The 23,970-nt window shown below is 40.2% G+C and overlaps 1 protein-coding gene across 1 annotated transcript in view; it reads right to left on the reverse strand.

The window, feature by feature from the left end:
- PLBD1 (phospholipase B domain containing 1) overlaps positions 1–23,970 on the reverse strand; it is a 56,576-nt gene that overhangs the window by 11,089 nt on the left and 21,517 nt on the right. The window contains exons 3-6 of the mRNA XM_045464737.1: positions 21,634–21,717; positions 20,360–20,498; positions 14,410–14,550; positions 13,837–13,981 (exon numbers count right to left, since the gene is read on the reverse strand). Of these exons, the coding sequence (XP_045320693.1) occupies positions 13,837–13,981; positions 14,410–14,550; positions 20,360–20,498; positions 21,634–21,717 (509 nt within the window). The remainder of the gene's footprint in view (positions 1–13,836; positions 13,982–14,409; positions 14,551–20,359; positions 20,499–21,633; positions 21,718–23,970) is intronic.

The raw sequence follows: 23,970 nt of genomic DNA on the forward strand, positions 1-23,970 counted from the left end.
TCTGCATAACAGAAGGTTGCACACTCCAGGTGCTTAATGAGGGGATGCCACACTTGAATGGACTTTAATGGGCAAAACTCCTCTTGGTAGATACGGCCTAGACATTGGATGCATGGCTTCACAAGCAAAGTGTGGGATGGATTTCAATGACCATTCATTCACCTCTTAAGCTGGGGTCATTTTGCAGTGTGCAAACTATACAACCACACCTGGCATTCTCGGGTAAGCCCTCTGGTACCGAACCTCCATAGGGTGGAAGGTTGTACTTCTGGCCTAATAAACTTATGAATTCACTCCTTGTAGCAACCTCCACGAACACAAGAGGGCAGGCATTCTTTAATATGTATGAGTGACGGACTAGTACTAACACGTAAGGAGCAGTGGTTCATTCAAGAGCAAGACTTTATTAAAGATGGAAAAATGTAGGCTGCCCAGAGTTCTGGAACAAAGAGAATGAACTGGCTTGCAGCACAACTCTAGTTAAGAAGGTTAATTCTATAGTTTGGAGTTTAAGATAAAATAAAAAGGAAAAGGCTGAGTGGGAACAAAGCCCTAAAACATGACAAGAGAAACAAATGTTCTTTGACAATGTAAAATCATATTCTTGCTTTTATCTGCCATTAGCAGCTTTGACAGGCAGACTATTTTAAATCAGGAGAAACTCAAGTTTGAAAGTCAGCCAGCAAATAACATTTCATAGGAAGCTTACTGCTGAATTTAATTAAGAAATCAAAGGGGACCCTGACAGTTAATAAATCTCAGGACTTAAAACAAAAATCTCTTGAATCACAAAAATAAACAGTGACCACTACCCTCTGATGCCATTTAGACCCATTGGTTAGCACCACCCAGAAAAATGTACCCTTATTGTCCCATCAGGTGCATTTAAAGTGTGCCCATTCCCATATTGCATTAATTAACTGCTCCAAAGCTCCAGACCAAACATACTCATTTTTTCCAGAAGAGTAGAATCGGTGTTGACCAAGAACATAAATAACCTCCAACTCAGCATCAGTAGTCTGGATCGTGCTGCATTTCTTCACCCCCTCCCCCCATATTCTCTGCAATGTGACTTTGTAGCATCTCCCATCAAAAGATGTCTGGGTCCCCAGATCCTAGATCTGGGCTGGATTTGGCACTTCGGCTAACGGAATGTGCCAATTCTGAGTCTAGGCCTCAAGAGACCTCGCACATTGCTGCTTACTCTCCTGTAACCCTGTTACTCCTGTATATGAGAGACCGGGTGGAGGAGGACCGACCCTCTCAGCCAAGGCCAAGTTCTAGCCGGCCAACCCCCAAATGTGCAAGGGAGTTCTTCCAAGGTCAGCAGAGCTGCCCACCCCCCCCCCCCCCCACAGACAACCACAGATGCGTGAATGTGACCAGCTGAGTTGTCTAGAAAGAGCCACTTAGCTGACCTGTGGACTCAAGAGCAATACTAATCACAAATTGTTTCCAGCCACAAAGTTTTAGAGGTTATTTTTTCCACAGAAAAAGCAAACTGATACAATAATAACTATCCGATTACACAATATATTTTGTTTTGAAATGTCTTACTGCCCTTCAATTTAACACAGGTGGCTGTGACCCTGTGGGAACTCTCTTTTCCCTCCTTTTTTTTTTTTTTCTTTTAAGAAAAAAACAAAATAACAACTTTGTATCATGGTCAGCCTCTCTGCTCAGCTTCTTCCCACTGCTGAAGAGGGACGGTGCTCAGCCCCAGCTGGGCTCTCTGCCTTCTCTAAGCCAGTGCGATAATCAGTCAGTAAATTACTGTCCATCACACACAGACTATATCCCATGCACCACGCAATAATTCCCAGCTCAGAGACTGTATCAGAATCCCCTCAGGAGCTTTCCCAAAAGGCTCACGCCCAGACTGCCCTCCCTGCTCCCCTCGCCTGCCCTCAGAGGCTCCACCAGAACCCCTGCTCTAGGGTTGCTGCCTGAAGCAGGAGACCCCTCCTTCCCCGCTCTCAGGAAGGGAAGCCGGTGGGGCTCTCTCATATCCCAGGACACAAAAGCCCTCAGCCATTTATTTTGCCTACTAAACAATGGCCTCAGTCTTTCCCCCCTTCCAGAATGGCATTTAGTGAGAAGCAATCTCCGCTTCTTCCAGCGATTATCGTTCAGTCAACGAGGTATTTGAGCACATTTCTGCCTAATCCTGCAGGAGGAATGTGATCAATGGAGGAGTCACACTATTGTATATTCAAGCACATGAGGGCGATACTGTGGGGTCTGAGCATCCTGCAGTGGTCCACATACAGGAATTGGCAGGTCTCTTAAAGATTATTTAGAGTGACTATAAAAAGTTGGCTTTGGGGGCCCTGGGTGGCTCGGACGGTTAAGCGTCTGATTCCGGCTCACGTCATGATCTCATTGGCTCGTGAGTTCGAGTGCCACGTCTGGCTCTGGGCTGATCGCTTGGTCAGAGCCTACAGCCTGCTTTGGATTCTGTCTCCCTCTCTCTCTGCCCCTCCCCTGCTCACGCTCTGTCTCGCTCTGTCTCTGTCTCTCAAAAATAAAGAAACGTTAAAAAACTTAAAAAAAAATTTTTTTTAAACAAGTCAGCTTTATATTTAATCAACATTCTGTTATCATCCACATCAAAATGAAATGTTTTTCTTCAATAATGAATTATCTTATTTACTTTATATTAATTTGTTTACTGTTTTCTTTTCCATCTATCCCATAGCCTGTAAACTCCATCAGGGCAGGGACTTTTTCTGTCTTGTTCACTCCAGCACCAAGAAGAGGATTTGACACATAGTAGGTGCTCAATAAATAACTGTTAAATCTAAGGAAGAAAGAGAAGATAGTAGTGACTCCCATTGACTGTGTACCTACTATATACCAGATACCTTGCTTTAGAAGGATGGATACCATCATTTGACCTTCACAAAAAGAGGTCTTCGATGAGCTCTTTTTAAAAATACACAGCTATTATGGGGCGCCTGGGTGGCTCAGTTAGTTAAGCACATGACTTCAGCTCCGGACATCATCTCACAGATCGCGGGGTTGAGCCCCGTGTCAGGCTCTGTGCCAACAGCTTGGAGCCTGGAGCCTGCTTCGGATTCCGTGTCTCCCCCTCTCTCTCTGCCCCTCCCCTGCTCACATTCTCACTCTCTCAAAACACTAAAAATAAAACAAAAGATGCATCTATTTAAAGCTAATAAACAGCATTTTCAGGAATAAATCTGAGATTGACTTTCAACACATGCCTTTCCCACTGTACCTTAAGCCTGACAAATGTGATGGAACAGGCATGTACTCATGCAAATGGCAACAACACCGTTTAACACACACGATGGAGCAACTGTAGTAGAAACAATGCAAAAGAAAGTGGGTCATGGGGAGTTGCAGGCTTAAGCAAGGTGGAGTAGGGGACAATCACCTTATGAAAACCATGGAAAGTAACATAGAGTTTTTAGAAAGATAGAAGGGAGGAAGTTTCCTGAGAGAGATGGAGAGGGACAGGTATGGCCTGGGTGAAGACATCAGCGTCCTGGGTTGGTGGCAGAGAACAAAAGAAAGGCACTTAAGAAAACAGAAATGAAGTGTTGTAAAATCTATCCACCATGCTTCGGAATACGTGCCCTCATTCCACTTTTATTTCTTTTCCTCCCTTGATTCTACTTTTTTTTTTTAAATTTTTTTTTAACATTTATTTATTTATTTATTTATTTTTTAGAGACTGAGAGAGACAGAGCATGAGCTGGGGAGGGGCAGAGAGAGAGGGAGACACAGAATCCGAAGCAGGTTGCAGGCTCTGACGCATCAGCACAGAGCCTGACGTGGGGCTCGAACTCATGAACCGGGAGATCATGACCTGAGCCGAAGTCGGACACTTAACCGACTGAGCCACCCAGGCGCTCCGGATTCTACTTCTTAAAAGGCAGAAGACATAAATCTTGGCCTATATTAATTCGCAGATTGTTTGTATATGTTTCAGCTTTATGACTAAAGTATCTGTGATAAAAGAGGTAACATGAAATTGGCAAAAGTAATTATAGCACACTAAGTTGGCAATTTTGTACCTTAGGAAAGTAAATAACCTTATGGACTATGAGGGAGGTAACTACATTTTCTTGGAACTTTGAGACCATCCTTTCTTATTCCTGTGCACCTACTTTCAAGTACTTGAGCTTAGTACGAGAAAAGGCTGAGCAAAGTCTGTGCCGCAGACCAGTAGAGCCACCAGAGTCTCAGTGGATGGGTTTGGATCCGGGATGTTAGAACCACCCGGTGTGTTTGTTACAAATGCTTCAGCCCAGACCACCTGAATAAGAAGTGGATGGATGGCACTTTGGAATTTGCAATTTTAGCCAGCTCCCCTGGGGATTTTAAGTCTAAGAGGGGGTGCGAGGGTGGTGATGGGATGTCTGGGTGTTATGCAAAGTAGGAATGCCTGCAGGCTTGGTGAGACACAGTGTATTCCAGAGAGCCTCGCGTCTGGATAATTAAGCTGGAAGACTCAGCCTCTTAGGAATCACTGTTACTGGAATCCTCGATTAAAAGACTCTGAATGGATTCCAGCTTTGTTCAGTGAAGAGCTCCACCCACATGGTAAGCCTGGAGGGCCTTTGAGCTCCTGGCTCTTTTTCAGTTTTTTTTTTTTTTTTTTTATTTAAATTTTTTTTTCTTTTCAACGTTTATTTATTTTTGGGACAGAGAGAGACAGAGCATGAACGGGGGAGGGGCAGAGAGAGAGGGAGACACAGAATCGGAAACAGGCTCCAGGCTCTGAGCCATCAGCCCAGAGCCCGACGCGGGGCTCGAACTCACGGACCGCGAGATCGTGACCTGGCTGAAGTCGGCCGCTCAACTGACTGCGCCACCCAGGCGCCCCATCTTTTTCAGTTTTAACCATTTAACTTAAAAGCACACTGAACGGGCACCCGGGTGGTTCAGTCGGCTAAGCCTCTGACTCTTGATTTAGGCTCAGGTTCCGACTTCACAGTTGTGGGATGAAGCCTCGTGTCGGGCTCCTTGCTGACAACCTGGAGCCTGCTTGGGATTCTCTCTGCCCCTCTCCTGCTTGCACTCTCTTGCTCTCAAAATAAACAAGCATTCTTAAAAAAACTCTTTTAAAAAGCACACTGAACCATTGCTGAAATAACAACAACCAACCAATAGATATTTAAAAGTCATATATATTGTGTTTGAACTCAGTCTCCAGCCAGGTCTAGTGATTTTGAGTATGTTATTTAACTTTTCTGAACACGTTTTTTTTCTTTTTTCTTTGGAAATGCAGATACAATACCCTCCTTTGTTAGGTTTTCATGACAGTTAAATGACATCACACAGATGAAATGTTCAGCACAGTGTCAGTCACATTGGCAGGCTCATAAGTAGGAAATAAATACTGTTTTTTCTTTTTATTTCAATAACAAGTTGAGCACAAACAAGTTAATAGTAGTTTAGTTAAAACTTGGGTGCTGCCTAAATCCCATAAAACTAGTTAGGGTCTGGGGCACCTGGGTGGCTCAGTCGGTTAAGCATCTGACTCTTGATTTTGGCTCAGGTCGTGATCTCATGGTTCGTGAGATCGAGCCGTGCATCTGTGCTGCCAGTGGAGAGTCTGCTTGGGATTCTTTCTCTCTCTCTCTCTCTGCCTCTCCCTCGTGCTCTCTGTCTCTCAAAATAAATAAACTTAAAAAAAAAAAAAAAACCAACTAGTTAGGTCCTATACGTGTCATTTATAATCAGGGTGGCCACAGAAGAGTGGCTTCAAGGTCCAGCTCTGTGCTAAACATCGGGAATGCATATGAAATGCCTTGATAACAATTCCTAAATATCTTGGACTCCTGCTTTCAAATCAAAGATGTAAAAAGGAGAAGAGTACTAGAGAGAAGATGATGTTTTAGGCAGCCCCCACTTCCACCTTTTACTTGGCTTACCCCTCTCTCCCCCTTGCAGTTCCTGCTATGTCCACATGGGAATACATCATCCATATCTATTGTCTCTCACCTTTTCTTTTTTCTTCCCATTCTCCTTTTTCCCTTCCTTTCTTTCCTTCTTTCTTCCTTCTCAGCTTCCATAAATATTTAGTCAATGATTACAATGTGCAATGCCATGTGTTGCCTCTGGGGCCACAGGGTGAATGTGGAATAAATGAATATTTATTGAATATTTATTGAATTAATGAAGAAATTATGCTTCGGGTCCTGGGGCAGCTTGAAGGAAAGACAGCTTACTCATAACAGAAGTAAATAAGAAAACAAGAACAAAAACCTGGAGGTTTTTATCTTTTTCCACAAAGATATGTGGAAAGTCTCCAAATTTGGGGAAATTAAACAATATACTTCCAAGTAAGTCATTGATTAAAGAAATTATGTGAGAAATTATAAAATATTCTAAACTGAATGAAAATGAAAACAAAACATACTAAAATTTGTCAGATGCACTGAAAGGAGTGTTTAGAAGGAAATTTATAGTCTTTATAAATTTAATTCATATAGTAGAAAGGAACAAAGATAAAAATTGATTATCTGAGATTCTACCTTAAGAAGTTAGAAAAAAAAATTTAAGTGCAAAGCAGAAAAGAGAAAATGATAAAGATAAGAATGGAAATCAGTGAGAAGGAAGAATGAGCAAACAATAGGAAAAAAAGCAATGAAAATAAAGTCTGGTTATTGGAAAATATCAATAAAATTGACACACCTCAGGCTACAGCGAATACAAAAAAGATCATACATGATTAAAGGGACTTAGCTACAGATCCTACAGATAATAAAAGACTCATAAAAATATTATAAATAGCTGTATGTCAATAAACAGGATAACCTTAAGAAATTAACAAGTTCTTTGAAAGACAATTTTTTTTTTTTTTTAAAGTTCATTTTTATTTTTGGGACAGAGAGAGACAGAGCATGAATGGGGGAGGGGCAGAGAGAGAGGGAGACACAGAATCGGAAACAGGCTCCAGGCTCTGAGCCATCAGCCCAGAGCCCGACGCGGGGCTCGAACTCACAGACCGCGAGATCGTGACCTGGCTGAAGTCGGACGCTTAACCGACTGCGCCACCCAGGCGCCCCTGAAAGACAAATTTTTAAAACTGGTTCAAGAAGAGTTAGAAAACCTGAATAGTCCTTTATCAACAAAAGAAACTGAACTCATTGTTAAAAACTCTCCAACAAAAAAACCCATGTTTAGATGGTTTAACTGATGAGTTCTATTAAAAATTTAAGAGAGAACTGGACAGCAACATGCAGAAGGTTGAAACTAGACCACTTTCTCACACCATTCACAAAAATAAACTCAAAATGGATAAAGGACCTGAATGTGAGACAGGAAACCATCAAAACCTTAGAGGAGAAAGCAGGAAAAGACCTCTCTGACCTCAGCCATAGCAATCTCTTACTCGACACATCCCCAAAGGCAAGGGAATTAAAAGCAAAAGTGAATTACTGGGACCTTATGAAGATAAAAAGCTTCTGCACAGCAAAGGAAACAACCAACAAAACTAAAAGGCAACCAACGGAATGGGAAAAGATATTTGCAAATGACATATCGGACAAAGGGCTAGTATCCAGAATCTATAAAGAGCTCACCAAACTCCACACCCGAAAAACAAATAACCCAGTGAAGAAATGGGCAGAAAACATGAATAGACACTTCTCTAAAGAAGACATCCGGATGGCCAACAGGCACATGAAAAGATGTTCAGCGTCGCTCCTTATCAGGGAAATACAAATCAAAACCACACTCAGGTATCACCTCACGCCAGTCAGAGTGGCCAAAATGAACAAATCAGGAGACTATAGATGCTGGCGAGGATGTGGAGAAACGGGAACCCTCTTGCACTGTTGGTGGGAATGCAAATTGGTGCAGCCGCTCTGGAAAGCAGTGTGGAGGTTCCTCAGAAAATTAAAAATAGACCTACCCTATGACCCAGCAATAGCACTGCTAGGAATTTATCCAAGGGATACAGGAGTACTGATGCATAGGGGCACTTGTACCCCAATGTTCATAGCAGCACTCTCAACAATAGCCAAATTATGGAAAGAGCCTAAATGTCCATCAACTGATGAATGGATAAAGAAATTGTGGTTTATATACACAATGGAATATTACATGGCAATGAGAAAAAATGAAATATGGCCTTTTGTAGCAACGTGGATGGAACTGGAGAGTGTGATGCTAAGTGAAATAAGCCATACAGAGAAAGACAGATACCATATGGTTTCACTCTTATGTGGATCCTGAGAAACTTAACAGGAACCCATGGGGGAGGGGAAGGAAAAAAGAAAAAAAAAAAAAAAGAGGTTATAGTGGGAGAGAGCCAAAGCATAAGAGACTGTTAAAAACTGAGAACAAACTGAGGGTTGATGGGGGGTGGGAGGGAGGAGAGAGTGCGTGATGGGTATTGAGGAGGGCACCTTTTGGGGTGAGCACTGGGTGTTTTATGGAAACCAATTTGACAACAAATTTCATATATTATAAAAAAAATAAAAAATAAAAATAAAAATTTAAGAGAAAAAATATTACCATTCCAACACAAACTCTTTCAGAACACATAGAAGAAAAACATAATTCCAAACTCAGATTATAAGGACAGGCTTACCATGATACCAAAACTATCACAAGAAAACCATAGACAATATCTCTCATGAATGTAAATGAAAAAATTCTTGACAAAATATTAGTAAGTTGAATAAAAACTAAAAAGAATAATATGACTAAGTGGAGTAAACCCCAAGAGTGCCAAGTTGGTTTCGTATCTGAAAGTCAATCAATGGAACTTAACACATTAATAAAGGAGAAAAATCATGATCATTTTAATGGAAGCTGAGAATTTCACAAAAATGCATTAAACAAAAACATTCAACAAAATAGGAAGAGGGGAAATCCTTTTTAAACTTATAAAGACTATCTCCAAAAACCTACAGCAAACATCACACTTTATGATAAAAGACTGAATACTTCTGCCGTAAGATCAGGAACTAGACAAGGATTTCTATGCCACTTCTAGTCTACGTTGTCCTGGAGGTCTTATCAGTGCACTCATGCAAGGACACAAAGACATCCAAGGGAAGTTATGCAGAGATGGCATGATTATGTATACAGAAAAATCCCAAGAAATCTACAAAAAAAAGTTGTTAGAACTGACAAGTGAATTTAGAGAAGTCTTAGGATACACAGGAAATATATAAAAATATTATGTTTCTATATTGGGGAGGTTTGAAAATGTCCACAAATTCTTGGACACTCTTCCCTTTAAAAGATCGATTCTGATGTCCTTTCCTTGTGTGTGGGCTGATCATACTAATGTGCCTCTAAAGAATAGAACGTGGTGGAAGTAACAATAGATGACTTCTGAGACTAGGTCATAATAGGCATTTCTGCTTCTGTCTTGTTCTTTTGGATCACTTGGTCTGAGGCAAGCCAGGCATCTCGTCATGAGATTACTGGAGCAGTCCTGTGGAGACGCCTAAGTAGAGGGGAACCAATGTCACCTTGTCAACCATGTAAGTGGGTCACATTGGAAGTGTATCCTCTAGCTTCAGTTAAGCTATCATAGATTTCAGCCCCTCACTCTTTGAGTCTTTGGCAGAAGCCCCAGATATAGAGAAGTAGAGACAAGCCATCCTCACTTGTGCCCTAATCTAAAGTCCTGCTCCACAGAAACCATGAGGCCTGCAAGATTCTCAAAAGCCTTTGTGAGGGCAGGGCCCGGCCTTCCTCAGAGAACTGTGGAACACGAACACGAGGGACAGAACCTGCAGGGGGTGAGGTGACTGCCCAGGGGGCCAACACTGGAGCTACACACAGTAAATTCACTTGTTGCTTCCTCTTTTGCCCTCAGGAAGCAGGGCCGTGCCAGTGAGAACAAGGCGAAAACAGAGGTCTACATACATGCATAAGCTTGAGGGTAAGAGCAGCCTTCGATAGCCGAGAGCCCTGAACACATGCTGTGTCTAACATGAGGGCCACCTCAAATCATCATGTCGCTAATATTCTGTCAGCTTGGTCATGCAGAAAATATACCGCGAGGGCCAACAGGAAGGATCTACTCACCAGGACTACCTCATAGGCTTGAGTCCCAGAGCTCCTCATGTTGATGAGCACCATCTTGTTGCACCCACATATAGGTAGAGGGAGAGGGGAGGAGCTCTCATAAAAGGGACATCCAAGGACCAGGACCCACATGGGTTCCTGTCTAAGCTTAGCCCCACCTGGATGGCTCTGCTCATCTGGCTAGTACTGGGCACTAGAAGTATATTTTGAAAATTTCTGGAAAACACAAGGGACACAGGCCAGTGCCGGGATATCCCAGTACTGCCAACTTGGCTGTTCTTGGGGCGCTGGAGGGGGACTTAGAAAAGTTTGAGGAAGGCACTTCAAAGCTGGGACATCACTCACCTGGGCCTAAGGGTACTACTGAGGTTTATCGGTACCTAGCATACTTGTGGGGTACTTTTGGCTTTCTCAGGAAATTTCATGTTAGTATCTTTAGCTGAAATAATTTCCCCAAAGGTAAAGGAAATTCCTAGTCAGTTTTTAAAAAACAGTCTGAAAAAGTATGAAAGTATCAAGCGACCAAGTCACCTAATCCTTTCTAGATTAAGACGGGGGTTATTATTTAATTTGTTTCCTTGACATAACCACCTCCAGTTTTACAGAGTCACCTGGAGCTCTTGTGAACACAGAGCATGGGACTGACTTAGATTAAGATTGGTTTAGATTAAGGTTGAGGGTGCTGGATTACTACTGTTCCTTCTATTCTTCTCGGCTGGAGTACAGCTCTAGGAGTGCCCTTCTGACAATTCTCATGAGGTCAATGCCCCTCAAAGATTCTGGCTAGGACAGTGGGAGCACACAGAAATTCACGAATTGCTATAGTAATTCAGCAGTCATTTTTGATACTGTTTTCTTCTTGAAGATGGATATCAGTCTTCCATGCACCTATTTACTGACCATCTAAAAAACATTACGTGGCTTGAGTCACCTGGATTATTGCCTCGGACTTCGAAATGTCCTGTCGGCAGACTCTCTCGTCCTCTCTCGTGGACCAGGTAATTCTAAAATGCAAGTCTACGAATGTCACTTCTACCCCTCATCACTTTAATGGTCTTGAATTGTCCCCCATTCCCTCTTTCTGGCCTTCTCCACTTTTTTTCTTGCCTACGGGCCTTTATACATGCTGTCTGTTCCACATGGAACGTCATCACCCCATTGTCCCCATTTGCTGGCTAACTTACATTTGTCTTTGTGCCTCAACTTCCATTTTACTTTCTCTTGGAAGCTATCTCAACCTCTCCAAACTAGTCCTCCCTAGTATTACACAAACCACACTTTAATCGTTTTTTAAAAATGTGTCTCTATGTTTCACCAGAATGCAAATTTTGTTAGAATAGGATCTGTATCTGTCCTGTTTCTCATCATACATACTTTGCCTAACACGGCAACTTCATAGAAAATTGTAGATGAATAAGTAAATTACATAATGTTTACAACTTGATGAAGTAAGCCTTTATATTAGGCTCATCCTACAGATAAAAAAAGCTGAGGCTCGCCAAAGTAAAATAGATTTTATACGTTGCGGAAGTTTAGCAGCTGTCCGAGGTCTACCATTTTCCTTTTTGGAAACCTCAAAACAAAAAAAATGTCTTCGTGTCTTGAAGCGTTAGTGTTTGTCATGCCAATAATGGTGCATGGTGGTCACTTCTACAGAATTGGGCAATGGTGTCATGATATAGTGTAAAAGTATGGATAGGTGCATTTGAATTCTTCAGAGTTATTTGTATCTTTAGTATAATGGTATCTGTACCATCCCAGTTACTGTCATGTTTAACATGTGCCTCAGCCAAGTCACAAATATTTCATGACTTGCTATTTCTGTTCTGTCTCAGTAATTCTTCATATCCTTGCTCATATCACGAAAGCCTCCATGACCTAACTGACACCACACTCCTAATCCACTCAATCTCCTCCACCAAAAACAACAATAAACAAAACAAGCCACCGAGCTTTGTTCTGGCATGAAGTTCATGGCAAAGTTTAGCTCCATATGCATTGGATGAATCCAATGCAGCTGATCCTTCAGTCGAACAATTCTTTGTAATAGAAATAAGATCCTACATGTTTTTCATGTTTTCTGTTGAGAACAAAACTGTCCAGTTAAAGAAAATATGAATCACTTTGCTATACCAGCTCCTGTAAAAAACATGTTGGGGTCAAAAAAAAAAAAAAGAAAAAGTCTTGTTTTCTCTCAGTTTAAATGCTCTAAAAAATCTCTATTATCTATGTATCTATTCTGGAAAGATATGTACATATATGCAAATGTCAACAGAGTTATACATTTTATAGGAAATTCCCCCACTTCCTTCCCCATCACTACCTTTGGAATCCAGGATTGTTAAGACTACAGAGAAACACTATTCTGTAGACATTTTGAAGCAGTGCAGGTAACATCTGAACATTGCATTTTATTGCAAGTAAGAAGAAGAATGTGAATATTTGACTAGCCTCAGTCTCTTGCTGTCCTTAAATTTCAGTCTAAAGGAACACAAAGAATCAAAACACGGTCTGTCTCCAAGAGAGGAGTCCCCAGTCCCCCTCAATACTAAAAAAATTAAGCAAGCAATGACAAAGAAGAAACCAAAGTGTTTTCAAAGGAAGGATGAGGTGATAAGGACAGAAAAATATTGAGTTATGCCACTGATCAGAATTCCTAACAGGAAGGTATTAATACCAGGAACAATAATACCAGAAAGGGCAATAATACTCTGACAAAGGTAGATAGATACAACCGTTGGTTGGTATAACCACTTTGTAAATTACAAGTGTGTAATTAAAGGTCAAAAGTGTCCACCTTGTATCCACGCTGGACTCTTATATGTCTGGTGAGAATTTTCCTCTTGCTTTTACCCATGATGTTCCCTGACGAGGTTGCAAACCCGCAGCTGAGGGCGTAATTCCCGCTAGCAGACATGCTTTGTTGGGTTCACACAGTGGGTTTTATTCATTATATCCATATTTCTGTCTTCAGAAGTTGGAGGATCTGGCAACACTGACTTCCATATTGCTGGGTGACAACAGTCAGTGGGAGCTCAGCAGGTGGCCGCCTTCCAAGGGGTCTTGTGTTTGCTACAATTGTTTTCACTTTCATTTTCTTATACCACGCCCCCCACCCCTTTATTCATTTTTACCTCATCCGCCTGGCCCCTTTAAGAAAGAAGCTTGTAACTCCCACTCCACAGAGGCTGTCCCTCCCGCCCATGTCCACCTGTTCAAGTTCAAGTCATCACTGATGGTTCATGGCAAGTGTCATCCTCTCTTTCCTTCCCCAACAATCCAATGAGAGCTGACCGTCTTTTGATTACTCACAACATTCCTTGCATATTTTTTGTAGCCCACACAGTACCCAGTAATATTATTATCTGTATTGTACTTATCTTGCTAGTGCAAGGATTTGGAAGCTTACACATTCATCCATCCATTCAGCAAAAATTGATTAAGTACAAGGTATCAAACACTAGCTTAAGTTCTGAGGATGTTGTGACGAATAAGAAAGAAACCCTCAAGGAGATGCTGAGAGCAGGATCTCTTTTGCCTATCTTGGCTTCCACTGCGGAGCCTCGGAAAGCGCCTTGTACCTCAGTTGGCATTTGTTGAACTCAATTTTTGGCACCTATTAACTGATCACACGATTCTATTAAATAGAAGCATTAAAGCTATATTTCTTCAAAAAGCATTCAGAAAATCAATCGTCATTAATGTATACCAACCCCTAAAGATTTCTTCCCCCACTCCGGTTACTCCAAATCACCAAGGTTTTATCCTGAAATAGTACTCCGAGTACTCAGATGTCTCTCGAAATTTATTTACCTGGGTAACTGCTGAAAGAGAGGCGACTACTGCTCGTGTCTTTATCATTGATGTTGAAGTCCCAGTGTTTATATATCCTGAGCATGGCTGCATACGTGTACCAGCTTGAGTGAGCAAAAAAGATGTTCTCAAATCCAGGAAGAACCTACAGCCAGAATCATAGTGAATGATGCAGAGGTATACAGATAACTGACTACAAGTGTAGGAAGCATAGAGCAATTGTGTCAATTTCGCTATTCACTGCCATATTTATTATCGGGAAATATGGCCAAGAGCACAAAAACAGACAGACTCTATCCTTCAAGCATCCAGAAGGGAAGACTGTGGGAGGGGGAGGGGGAGGGGCAGGTTCACATAGCACGGGAGGAATGGTGGAAGAAACAGAGCTAACATCATGTACTTCCAACACCCTCCATCAGTTTCTTCCTGTTCTTAACTTCTAGACAGAGGAGCCATAAGCTGGTAATAGGGCTGTAGCCAGGGGTGATGAGATGTTGCCACACTAGGGCTGCCATACGGAAAAAGTCTGTGTGTTCCAGAACAAGGAAAGAGAGAGGCGGCTTTGTGTCTCACCTTAATAAGGGCAGAGCAATGTCCCATGTCCCATCTCTTAAAAACCTTCAAGCTGGAATTTGTTGTGGGAGAAACTGAGGGAATCAGATCCAACAGATCTCCAACGGCATTCAGGAACTGAATCTGGAACAGGGTCATAGGCTGGGGAGAGACAAACGGTACTCTTACCAGTGATTTGTGGCAGTAGGATGCCACTTTCTAGTTTCCCCATTGTCAGGGATACCCTCGGTTATTCCTTTGCCAAGGGTCCCTAATGTAACAAATGCATTCGATTTTCTCATAGCTTATAAGATAGCTATTATCTTAGGGTTTATAAGAGATGCTTTAGCATGTGTTGATACCCAAAACACTAGTGATATTTAGGGCCAAATAATTCTTTTTGGGGGGGTTGTGCATTGTAAACTATTTAGCAGCATCCCTGGCCTCTCCCCGTTAGATAGCAGTTAGCACCTTCCCAGTCTTGATCACCAAAAGTGTCTCCAGGCATTACCAACTCTGCCCTGGAGGGACATTGCTCACAGTTGAGAATCACTGCTTTACAGCAAAATATTCAACTAAGACACTTTTTAATTTTTTTTGATTTGTTATTTTTAAAAAATTTTTCTTAATGTTTATTCATTTTTGAGGGGGCAGAGACAGAGCATGAGCAGGGGAGGGGCAGAGCGAGAGACGGAATCTGAAGCAGATTCCAGGCCCTGAGCTGTCAGCGCAGGGCCCTGTGCAGGGGTGCAACTCATGAACCTCGAGATCATGAGCCGAAGTCAGATGCTCAACCAACTGAGCCACCCAGGCGCCCCATGACGCTTTTTGATTTTGTGTGTTTAATGTAGAAGTAACTGACTTGACATTTACCCCAAAGCAATGGTCAGACCTGAACGTGAACTTAGTGCTAGAGAGCCCTGCTCCACCAAGAGTTAATCCACCAGAGTAGCCAGGGGCCGAGCATCTTACAGAAAAATTGGTTTTTAGGCGGACTTGGTGACAAGACAAACACAAATGACATTTTAACAAAAAAACAAAAGCGAAAACCAGAAACTGATTATTTCTTTATACACATATTCTCTCTCTCTTTTTTTTTTGTTCTTTGACTATATAACACTTGCATTATTAAAGATTTAAAAAATTATAATGAGATTTATAGTGGAATTTTGTTGTGTTGATTTCTGTGTATATCTCTAGACTTTTTACAGTGTCTTATGGATACATTAAAAAAAATTTTTTTCTAATGTTTATTTATTTTTGAAGGAGAGAGAGAGCGTGAGCAGGGAAGGGGCAGAGAGAGAAGGAGACACAGAATCTGAAGCAGGTTCCAGGCCCCGAGCTGTCAGCACAGAGCCCGACGCGGGGCTCGAACTCACGAGCTGGGAGATCATGACCTGAGCTGAAGTTGGACGGTTAGTCAACTGAGCCACCCAGGTGCCTCTACAGTGTCTTATAAATACGTTTTTAAACACATGGTAGTGTATTATATGCTTCAGTCTTTGATTTTTCTCTCTTCATATTTTTCACTTGTTTGGAGGAATTTTCCATAATTAGATGTAAAAATCTTCCTCATTCTCTTGAACAGGACTTTAGTGAATGGATACATTATATGTTAACCAGTATTATACTGATGGACTTTCCTGTGGTTTCTAGTCTTTTGCTATTATAAACAGTGTTACAAAAATCAATCTTCGACACATCATTTCACATGTGTGTGAGTCTTTGTGTAGGATAGATACCTAGAGGCAGTTTTGATTTTAATAAATATTGCCAAGTTGTCTACAGAGGGCTTATTTCAACAGACACTCTTACAGCCTCAATGACATATTAAACATTGAGTTTTTTTTTTTTTTTTTCCAATTTGATAGGTGAAAAACAGTACCTCATTCTTTTTTTTTTTTTTTTTAAAGCCTATTTATTGACTTTGAGGAGTGGGGTAAGGGCAGAGAGAGAGGGAGAGAAAATCCCAAGCAGGCTCTAAGCCATCAACACAGAGCCCAACGCACGGTTGGAACCCACGAAATGCGAGATCCTGACCTGAGCCTAAATCCAGGGTTGGATGCTCAACTGACTGAGCCACCCAGATGCCCCTTAGCAATTCTTTTGTTACGAGTGAGTGAGGCAGAGCATGTTAAAAAACGTTTGAATTTTTTTTTGTGTGTGTGAACTGTTCATATGCCTTATTTATTTTTCTTATTTTTCTTATCAACTTTTAGGAGTTCTTTAAATATTAGGGAAATTTGTTCATTGTTTGATATGAACTGCAAATATTATTTTCCAGTTTTTAACTTGCCTTTAATTTTTTGCCTTTATTTTTAAGAATGATATCATACTTATGAAAGGATAAAGATCATATGCACAAGTTAAGAAGAAATAATGAGGGGCGCCTGGGTGGCGCAGTCGGTTAAGCGTCCGACTTCAGCCAGGTCACGATCTCGTGGTCCGTGGGTTCGAGCCCCGCGTCGGGCTCTGGGCTGATGGCTCGGAGCCTGGAGCCTGTTTCTGATTCTGTGTCTCCCTCTCTCTCTGCCCCTCCCCTGTTCATGCTCTGTCTCTCTCTGTCCCAAAAATGAATAAACGTTGAAAAAAAAAAAAAAAAGAAGAAATAATGAAAAAGACCACTAATGAACCCATCTCACAGTTTGGGCAATAGAACATTAGCTGTGCCTCAGAAACCTCCAATCTCATCTCTGTCCTTCCTTATTTATCAGTAGTAAGCACTCTGGCTCATTACCCTCTTTTCTGTTACTTTATCATCTATGTACACATCCATAGACAGGCTATTTTTAAATTTACTTGCTTTTGAGTTTGTACAAATAGAATCATATTGTGTGCATTCTTCTGCTCAACATTATTTTTTTTTTGACATGTATCAGTGTTGGTAGTGTGGAAACAGTTCATTCATCTTCATTCATATAAGGGTATATAGTATCGTGATATACTTACGAACATTTGGGATATTTCCAGTTTGTAGCAAAATAATGGTACTGTGAACTTTTATGTACATGGACCGCCCCCCCCCCCACCCCCCATGGGCAAGAATGTCGTTAATCTCTGGATTTGCCAGGTTGTAGAATATGTATCGTCTTTAAATGTCTTGAGTACCATCCAATTCTTTTCCAAAGCAGTTGGGACAATTTACTCAATCCAGTAGTGGTTAAGATTCCCCACTTCTGGTGTGTAATAGGATGTCATTGAGGTTTTAATATATATTTCTTTGAAATTAAGCATTTCTCCACATGCTTATGGGTCATTTTGGTTTCCTTTTCTGTGAAATTCCTGCTGATAAGTTTGCCCATTGCCCATTTTTCAATTGGGTATTTTCTTTTTAAAAATTTATTTGTTCTTTGTGTATTTCAGATACAAATCCTTTGCTGGTTAAATGTATTTCAAATGTTTTCCCTTGATTTGTAGCTTATCTTTTCCCTTTCTATATAGTGTGTTCTGATGAAAAGAAGTTTATTTTAATTAGCTGAATTTATATTTTTCTTCACAGCTAGTGCTTTTTTGCTTTGTTTGAGATGCTGTTGCTTGCCCTAAGTCATAGTCTCCTAGGGGATGATGCTCAGTGCTACGGGGTCAATGCTATTTTCACTATTTCTAAGCCTTTTCAAGGGGCAAAGCAAGAAACTATGCGTTTTTTTTTTAAGGAAGCTAAAAGTAATGATTTCCTACCTATACAACTTTAAAAACTACAAGGTCTTGACTTCACTGATTTTTCTTATGCTGAAAATCTTGATAGTCAACATAGTTATTTGTTTTATAAATATATTTGCTTTATAGTTAGTTACTATATCTAACTGTATCAAATTTCAAAATGATAACATCAATATTATTGCTAAAGTGACATTACTGGATACAGTTTAAGGTTTATTTTGGTTTTGGTGGTTCTTCTTGTCCTTAGGATCTATCCCATTAAGGATGTACCCTAGTAACTGTGTTCAGGTCACTGGAAATAACTGCTGTCTGCATGGTTACGCTATCAACTTGACATATAGTTAGACATATTCATGTCCATTCATTTTAAGATTTTAGGGACTGTTTTTCTTCTATGTTATTAAATTTTGTTTCATAGTTATGAACAGCATTCACATGGTTCTAAAGTCAAATGTATAAAGATACATTCAGAGAAATGTACCTTTCATTCCTGTCCCTTTCACTTTCTTTTCTTCTTTTTTTATAGGTAAATTTTTTTTTTTTAGTTTTGGGTTTATTGTTTCATTGTTGTTTGTTCTTGGAAAATTAAGCAAATCTATCCATCTCTCTATCATCATCTATCTTATTTCCATATCTTATGTAAAAAGTAGCAAATAATTTACACTGGTCTTCACCTTACTTTTTTATTTATTTACTATTCTTATTATTTTTTAATGTTTATTTATTTTTGAGAAAGAGAGAGAGAGACAGTATGTGAGCAGGGGAGGGGCAGAGAAAGAAGGAGACACAGAATCCAAAGCAGGCTCCAGGCTCTGAGCTGTCAGCACAGAGCCCGACGTGGGGCTCAAACCCATGAATCGCAAGATGATGACCTGAGCCGAAGTCAGATGCTTAACCAACTGAGCCACCCAGGCACCCCACTTTTTTATACTTCATAACAGAATAACAGATCCCGAACATCACCCTGTAGCAGTATTTGGAGATCTCCCTCATTCCTGTTTACAGCTATGTCATTTACACAGCCAGTCTTCTATGTATTTGGTTGTCTTTGGTCTTTTGCTCTTACAAATTATCTGTAATGACAAGGCTGGCCCATATGCCATATTGAACTTTTGTGATATTCCTAGAAGTGGCATTGCTGGATCAAAGGGTAAATGAGCGTATGATTTGGGTACTGAGTGCCTAATTTTCTCTCCATAGAGAATATACCATTTTGTATTCCTACCAATATTTTGAGAATTCCTACCAGTATTTTTCACCTTTAGCCTTGCCAACAGAGTATACATTCACATTTTAGAACTTTTGCCAAATTGATAAGTGAGAAAGTATGTCTCAGTTATGGTTTTAATTTGCATTTCTAAACTCATGAGTAAGGCTTGGTTTATATGATTAACAATTTTTTGCATCACGTTTCTATGAACTATATTTTGTATATTTTTTCCAGTGTGTATACATATGCCCAGTTGAGTGTGTGTGTGTGTGTGTGTGTGTGTGTGCGTGTGTATTACCCCCAGGAAACAAAATCTTCATAGTTTTTGGGAATATATTAAGTGTACCTTTGAATCTTCGATTATTCAATAAAGCTTTTCAAGATATTATTATGTGTGCGTGCATGTGTGTGTGCGTGTGTGTGTGTGTGTGTTTTGTAGAGGGTGGGAAGCATAGAATTTGTACACTTAGATATTTTGCCTTAAAAATTATATCACCGAAAGTAGCAGCTTTATTAGGTTAAACAGCCAGAACATTCATTCAGTATATTCTTTACCTTACTCCAGAGCACAGGATTATGAAAGAAATTACGAGATAAAGAGACTGTGTGTTAAGCTTGAATTTTATGGCAGACACTGAGTCAGGTGCTAGCAATATAACATGATAGTGCCTGTGTACAAGAAATTAATAGGCTAGTCCTAATTTGATCTGCTTCTAAGTTAGATTGTTATTTTATTTATTTATTTATTTATTTTTCAACGTTTGTTTATTTTTGGGACAGAGAGAGACAGAGCATGAACGGGGGAAGGGCAGAGAGAGAGGGAGACACAGAATCAGAAACAGGCTCCAGGCTCCGAGCCATCAGCCCAGAGCCCGACGCGGGGCTCGAACTCACGGACCGCGCGATCGTGACCTGGCTGAAGTCGGACGCCTAACCGACTGCACCACCCAGGCGCCCCAATTTATTTATTTTTTAATATATGAAATTTATTGTCAAATTGGTTTCCATACAACACCCAGTGAAAGATTGTTATTTTAAAGATAATTCTCAATATTTTTTGCCATTCCGTATAAATTCTGAGTAGTTTTTAAAAAATCTTACCTTTGTCTTTTCTAACATAGCCCTCTTCATGGCTCCTACATACAATCCATCCATTTGTGTCACAACATAGCCTGTATGTCTCCAAAATGGGTCATCCTTGTAATATTTGATGTTTTTCCGGGTCCACCGATCTTGCTTCCTGCAAGAGAAATTAGATTTGCACTAGGGATCTTCATGGTTGCTCATCCAAAGCTAAATTCAACCCAGGCATTTACAGATTATATATTCAGATAGTTATGCTAGTGTAATTTAAATTCTGGACCTTACAACATTCCAATCACTTATTGATTTGACATAACTTTGTATACCGAAAGCTTTTCTGATTTGTTCAGGCTATCTCTACATCAATCTTAAATACTTTTTTTTCTAACATTTATTCATTTTTGAGAGAGAGAGAGAAATGAGCAGGGGAGGGGCACAGAGAGAGGGAGACACAGAATCTGAAGCAGGCTCCAGGCTCTGAGCTGTCAGCACAGAGCCCAACGTGGGGCTCAAACCCACCAACTGCAAGATCATGACCTGAGCCAAAGTCGGATGCTTAACTGACCGAACCACCCAGCGCCTCTCTATATCAATCTTAGAATACAAGGTCATTGCTTCATGGGATCTAGTCCAATAATTTTTAATGATGCTCTGCAGGACGTTAGATTTGATGAAGGGGTTGCTTAGTGTATGATTTGGAGGGTCAAACCAGAGTCCTTTTGTCCCCAAGTTAATCACAGCCACAAACATAAAACAAATCCCACGTATAAAACAAATAGAAAAGAAATCTGAATAATGAGAATTGTTAGCTTCAGAAAGCTTTATCAAAACTTTATCAAAATGGAAATGTTTTCAGAGTTATGTTGTGAATTAGGACTAGATAACAGCTGGTACCTCAGCTAGGATTAGTCACCAGGCCCATGAAACCGAAGCACCTTAGGGAGGAGGATCGGTGATCCCTAAAGGAGTGGGGCCTTTAGGTGGAGGCAGTCCAGGCATTTAACTTTGCCTTCCTTACTCTCATGGTGGCTTCCTCCAGCTGTGCCGGCAGCTGATAATGATATTCAACGTGCCCTTTGAATGAGCCCAAGTTAGAGGACATGCTGTGTGGGCATGCCGTAGAGGACAGCCAGTTTTCACGTCATTACCAAAAAGTGCTATACCTTACTACAAGACCAGCTCTGGAGTCCTGCCTAAAAGCCAGAAAAGGACATTGGTGAAGGAAAAACTGTTTGCAATGATAGATTCAGGCCCTGTAGTGTGAATAACAAGAGGAAAGCTATTATACATACTCTATAAAATCTTGCACTTTATCCACGATGGAAGGTTTCTTAATCAGCTGTGGGTAGAGGTTAACGAAGTGGTCATACATGTGTCTGAAACAACAGAAAAAAAAATGGTTGCATTTCTGTTTTTCTCCTTAGAGTAGTCCATCACAGTAAATTACACAAATTTTTGACTAACTAGAAGGTCCCTTATTGCGAACCTTCCCCATCTTCTTAACAATCAAGCGCACAATTTAAAATTAAGAAATATATAGAAAAGCATATATAATAAAATGAACACACAATTTAAAATTGAGAAATACACAGAAAAGCATATATAATACAATCAACACCCAAGTATCTCTACCCATTTTTATTAAAATCATTGTATTTTGCCATGTTTGGCATATAGTTTTAAACAGAAATAAACATTAGATAGAGTTGAAACCCCTGTGTACAGTTCTCTGACACTAATTCCACACGTTTCTTCACAGAGGTAACTCCAATCTTGAATTGGTGATTTATTTCTATCATGAATGTTTCTGTACCATCACTAAGTATAGATTTAACAACAAATAGTATACAGTGGTACTTATAGTTAATTTCATACTATACTGTAACAATTCTGTCAACACATTTCTTACAGGTTTTATTTGAGAGAGAGAGAATGAGTGGGGAAGGGGCAGAGAGAGGGAGACACAGAATCTGAAGCAGGCTCCAGGCTCCGAGCTGTCAACACAGAGCCTGATGCAGGGCTCAAACCCACAAACCGCGAGTTCATGACCTGAGCCAAAGTCAGGCTCTTAACTGACTAAGCCACCCAGGTGCCCGTCAACACATTTTGGAAGAAATGCATTATCTTCTGCAGTTTAAATTTATTATTTTCATCTGCTGATAGCATTCACGGTCTGACTACATAAGAGTTCATGTATGCAACCAGTTTTCAACTTTTCGCTATCATAATGCAACTTCAAACACTGTTGTAATGTCTTTCCTTACGTATTTGCATGTTCTTCTAGAGTATATATAGCACATATGAAAGTAGGATTGCCGGGGTGAATATTCTCGATATTTATAGTTACTATATATTGCCAAGTTGTTCTCCATGGTGACTGTACCCATTTATATTCCCATTAGCTACAGATTAGACTTTGCCTTGCTCTGCAGTCTCACCCACACTTGGTGTGGTCAGACTTCTAAATTTTCAGCAATTTAGATTGGGTTTACATGGCTTCTCATTGTTTTTAATTTTCATCCCCCTCGCCTCCACAAATATTGGCTCTTTGGGATTCTTTATGTTAAAACTTAATTTAAAAAATAAAAATAAATAAAACTTTAAAAACTTAAATGTGTCTCATATGCTGTCAACATTTTTTTTTTTTTAATTTTTTTTTTCAACGTTTATTTATTTTTGGGACAGAGAGAGACAGAGCATGAACGGGGGAGGGGCAGAGAGAGAGGGAGACACAGAATCGGAAACAGGCTCCAGGCTCTGAGCCATCAGCCCAGAGCCCGACGCGGGGCTCGAACTCACGGACCGCGAGATCGTGACCTGGCTGAAGTCGGACGCTTAACCGACTGCGCCACCCAGGCGCCCCTCAACATTTTTAATTGATATAATTAACATACAGCATTGTGTAAGTTTAAGGTGTACAATGTGTTCATTTGATCCATTTGCTTATTGCAATATGATTACCATTGTAGCATTAGTTAACGCTTCTTTCACATCACAAAATTCCTTCTTTTTTTGTGGTGAGAACAATTAAGTTTGTCTTGTAACAACTTTGACATTTATGATACAGTATTGTTGACTATAATCACTACGTTGTGCAGTAGATCTCCAGGACTTATTTATCTACTAGTTACAAGTTTGCACCCTTAAACAACATCTCCCCAGTTAATTGGTGAAAATAATCCCCTTACATTCACTGTGATTGAATATGCGTGGATGTATTTCTACAGTCTTTTCTGTTTTCTTTCTTTGACCTCCTTTTTACTTTTTCTTGTTTATATAACATTTTTACTATCCTTCTTTTTACTTCTGCTAATTTAAAAGCTCTGAAATGTATTTCTCTTCTTTTATGATCACTAAAATTTTTAGAAACATTCATCACTATGAATTTTCTTATGAAGCCTAAATGAATTTTCTATTTTTCTCCTCCTCCAAACATGATTCATATGTTAACAAGTTTTAGCTGCCCATTGACACCCCATCATGTTTATGTTCAAAGATTTAGTTTTACCCTTTTAATAAAAAATTTTCTATGAAAGTTTTTTAACTTTTACAATGAAATTTTATTAACATCGCTTTTCTTATATTAACTATTGCTCCTTATATCCCAAACTTTCCCTCCTGCTATTCTG

This window comes from Leopardus geoffroyi, chromosome B4, assembly GCF_018350155.1.
Source record: "Leopardus geoffroyi isolate Oge1 chromosome B4, O.geoffroyi_Oge1_pat1.0, whole genome shotgun sequence".
In the NCBI taxonomy this organism is placed as follows: Eukaryota; Metazoa; Chordata; class Mammalia; order Carnivora; family Felidae; genus Leopardus; species Leopardus geoffroyi.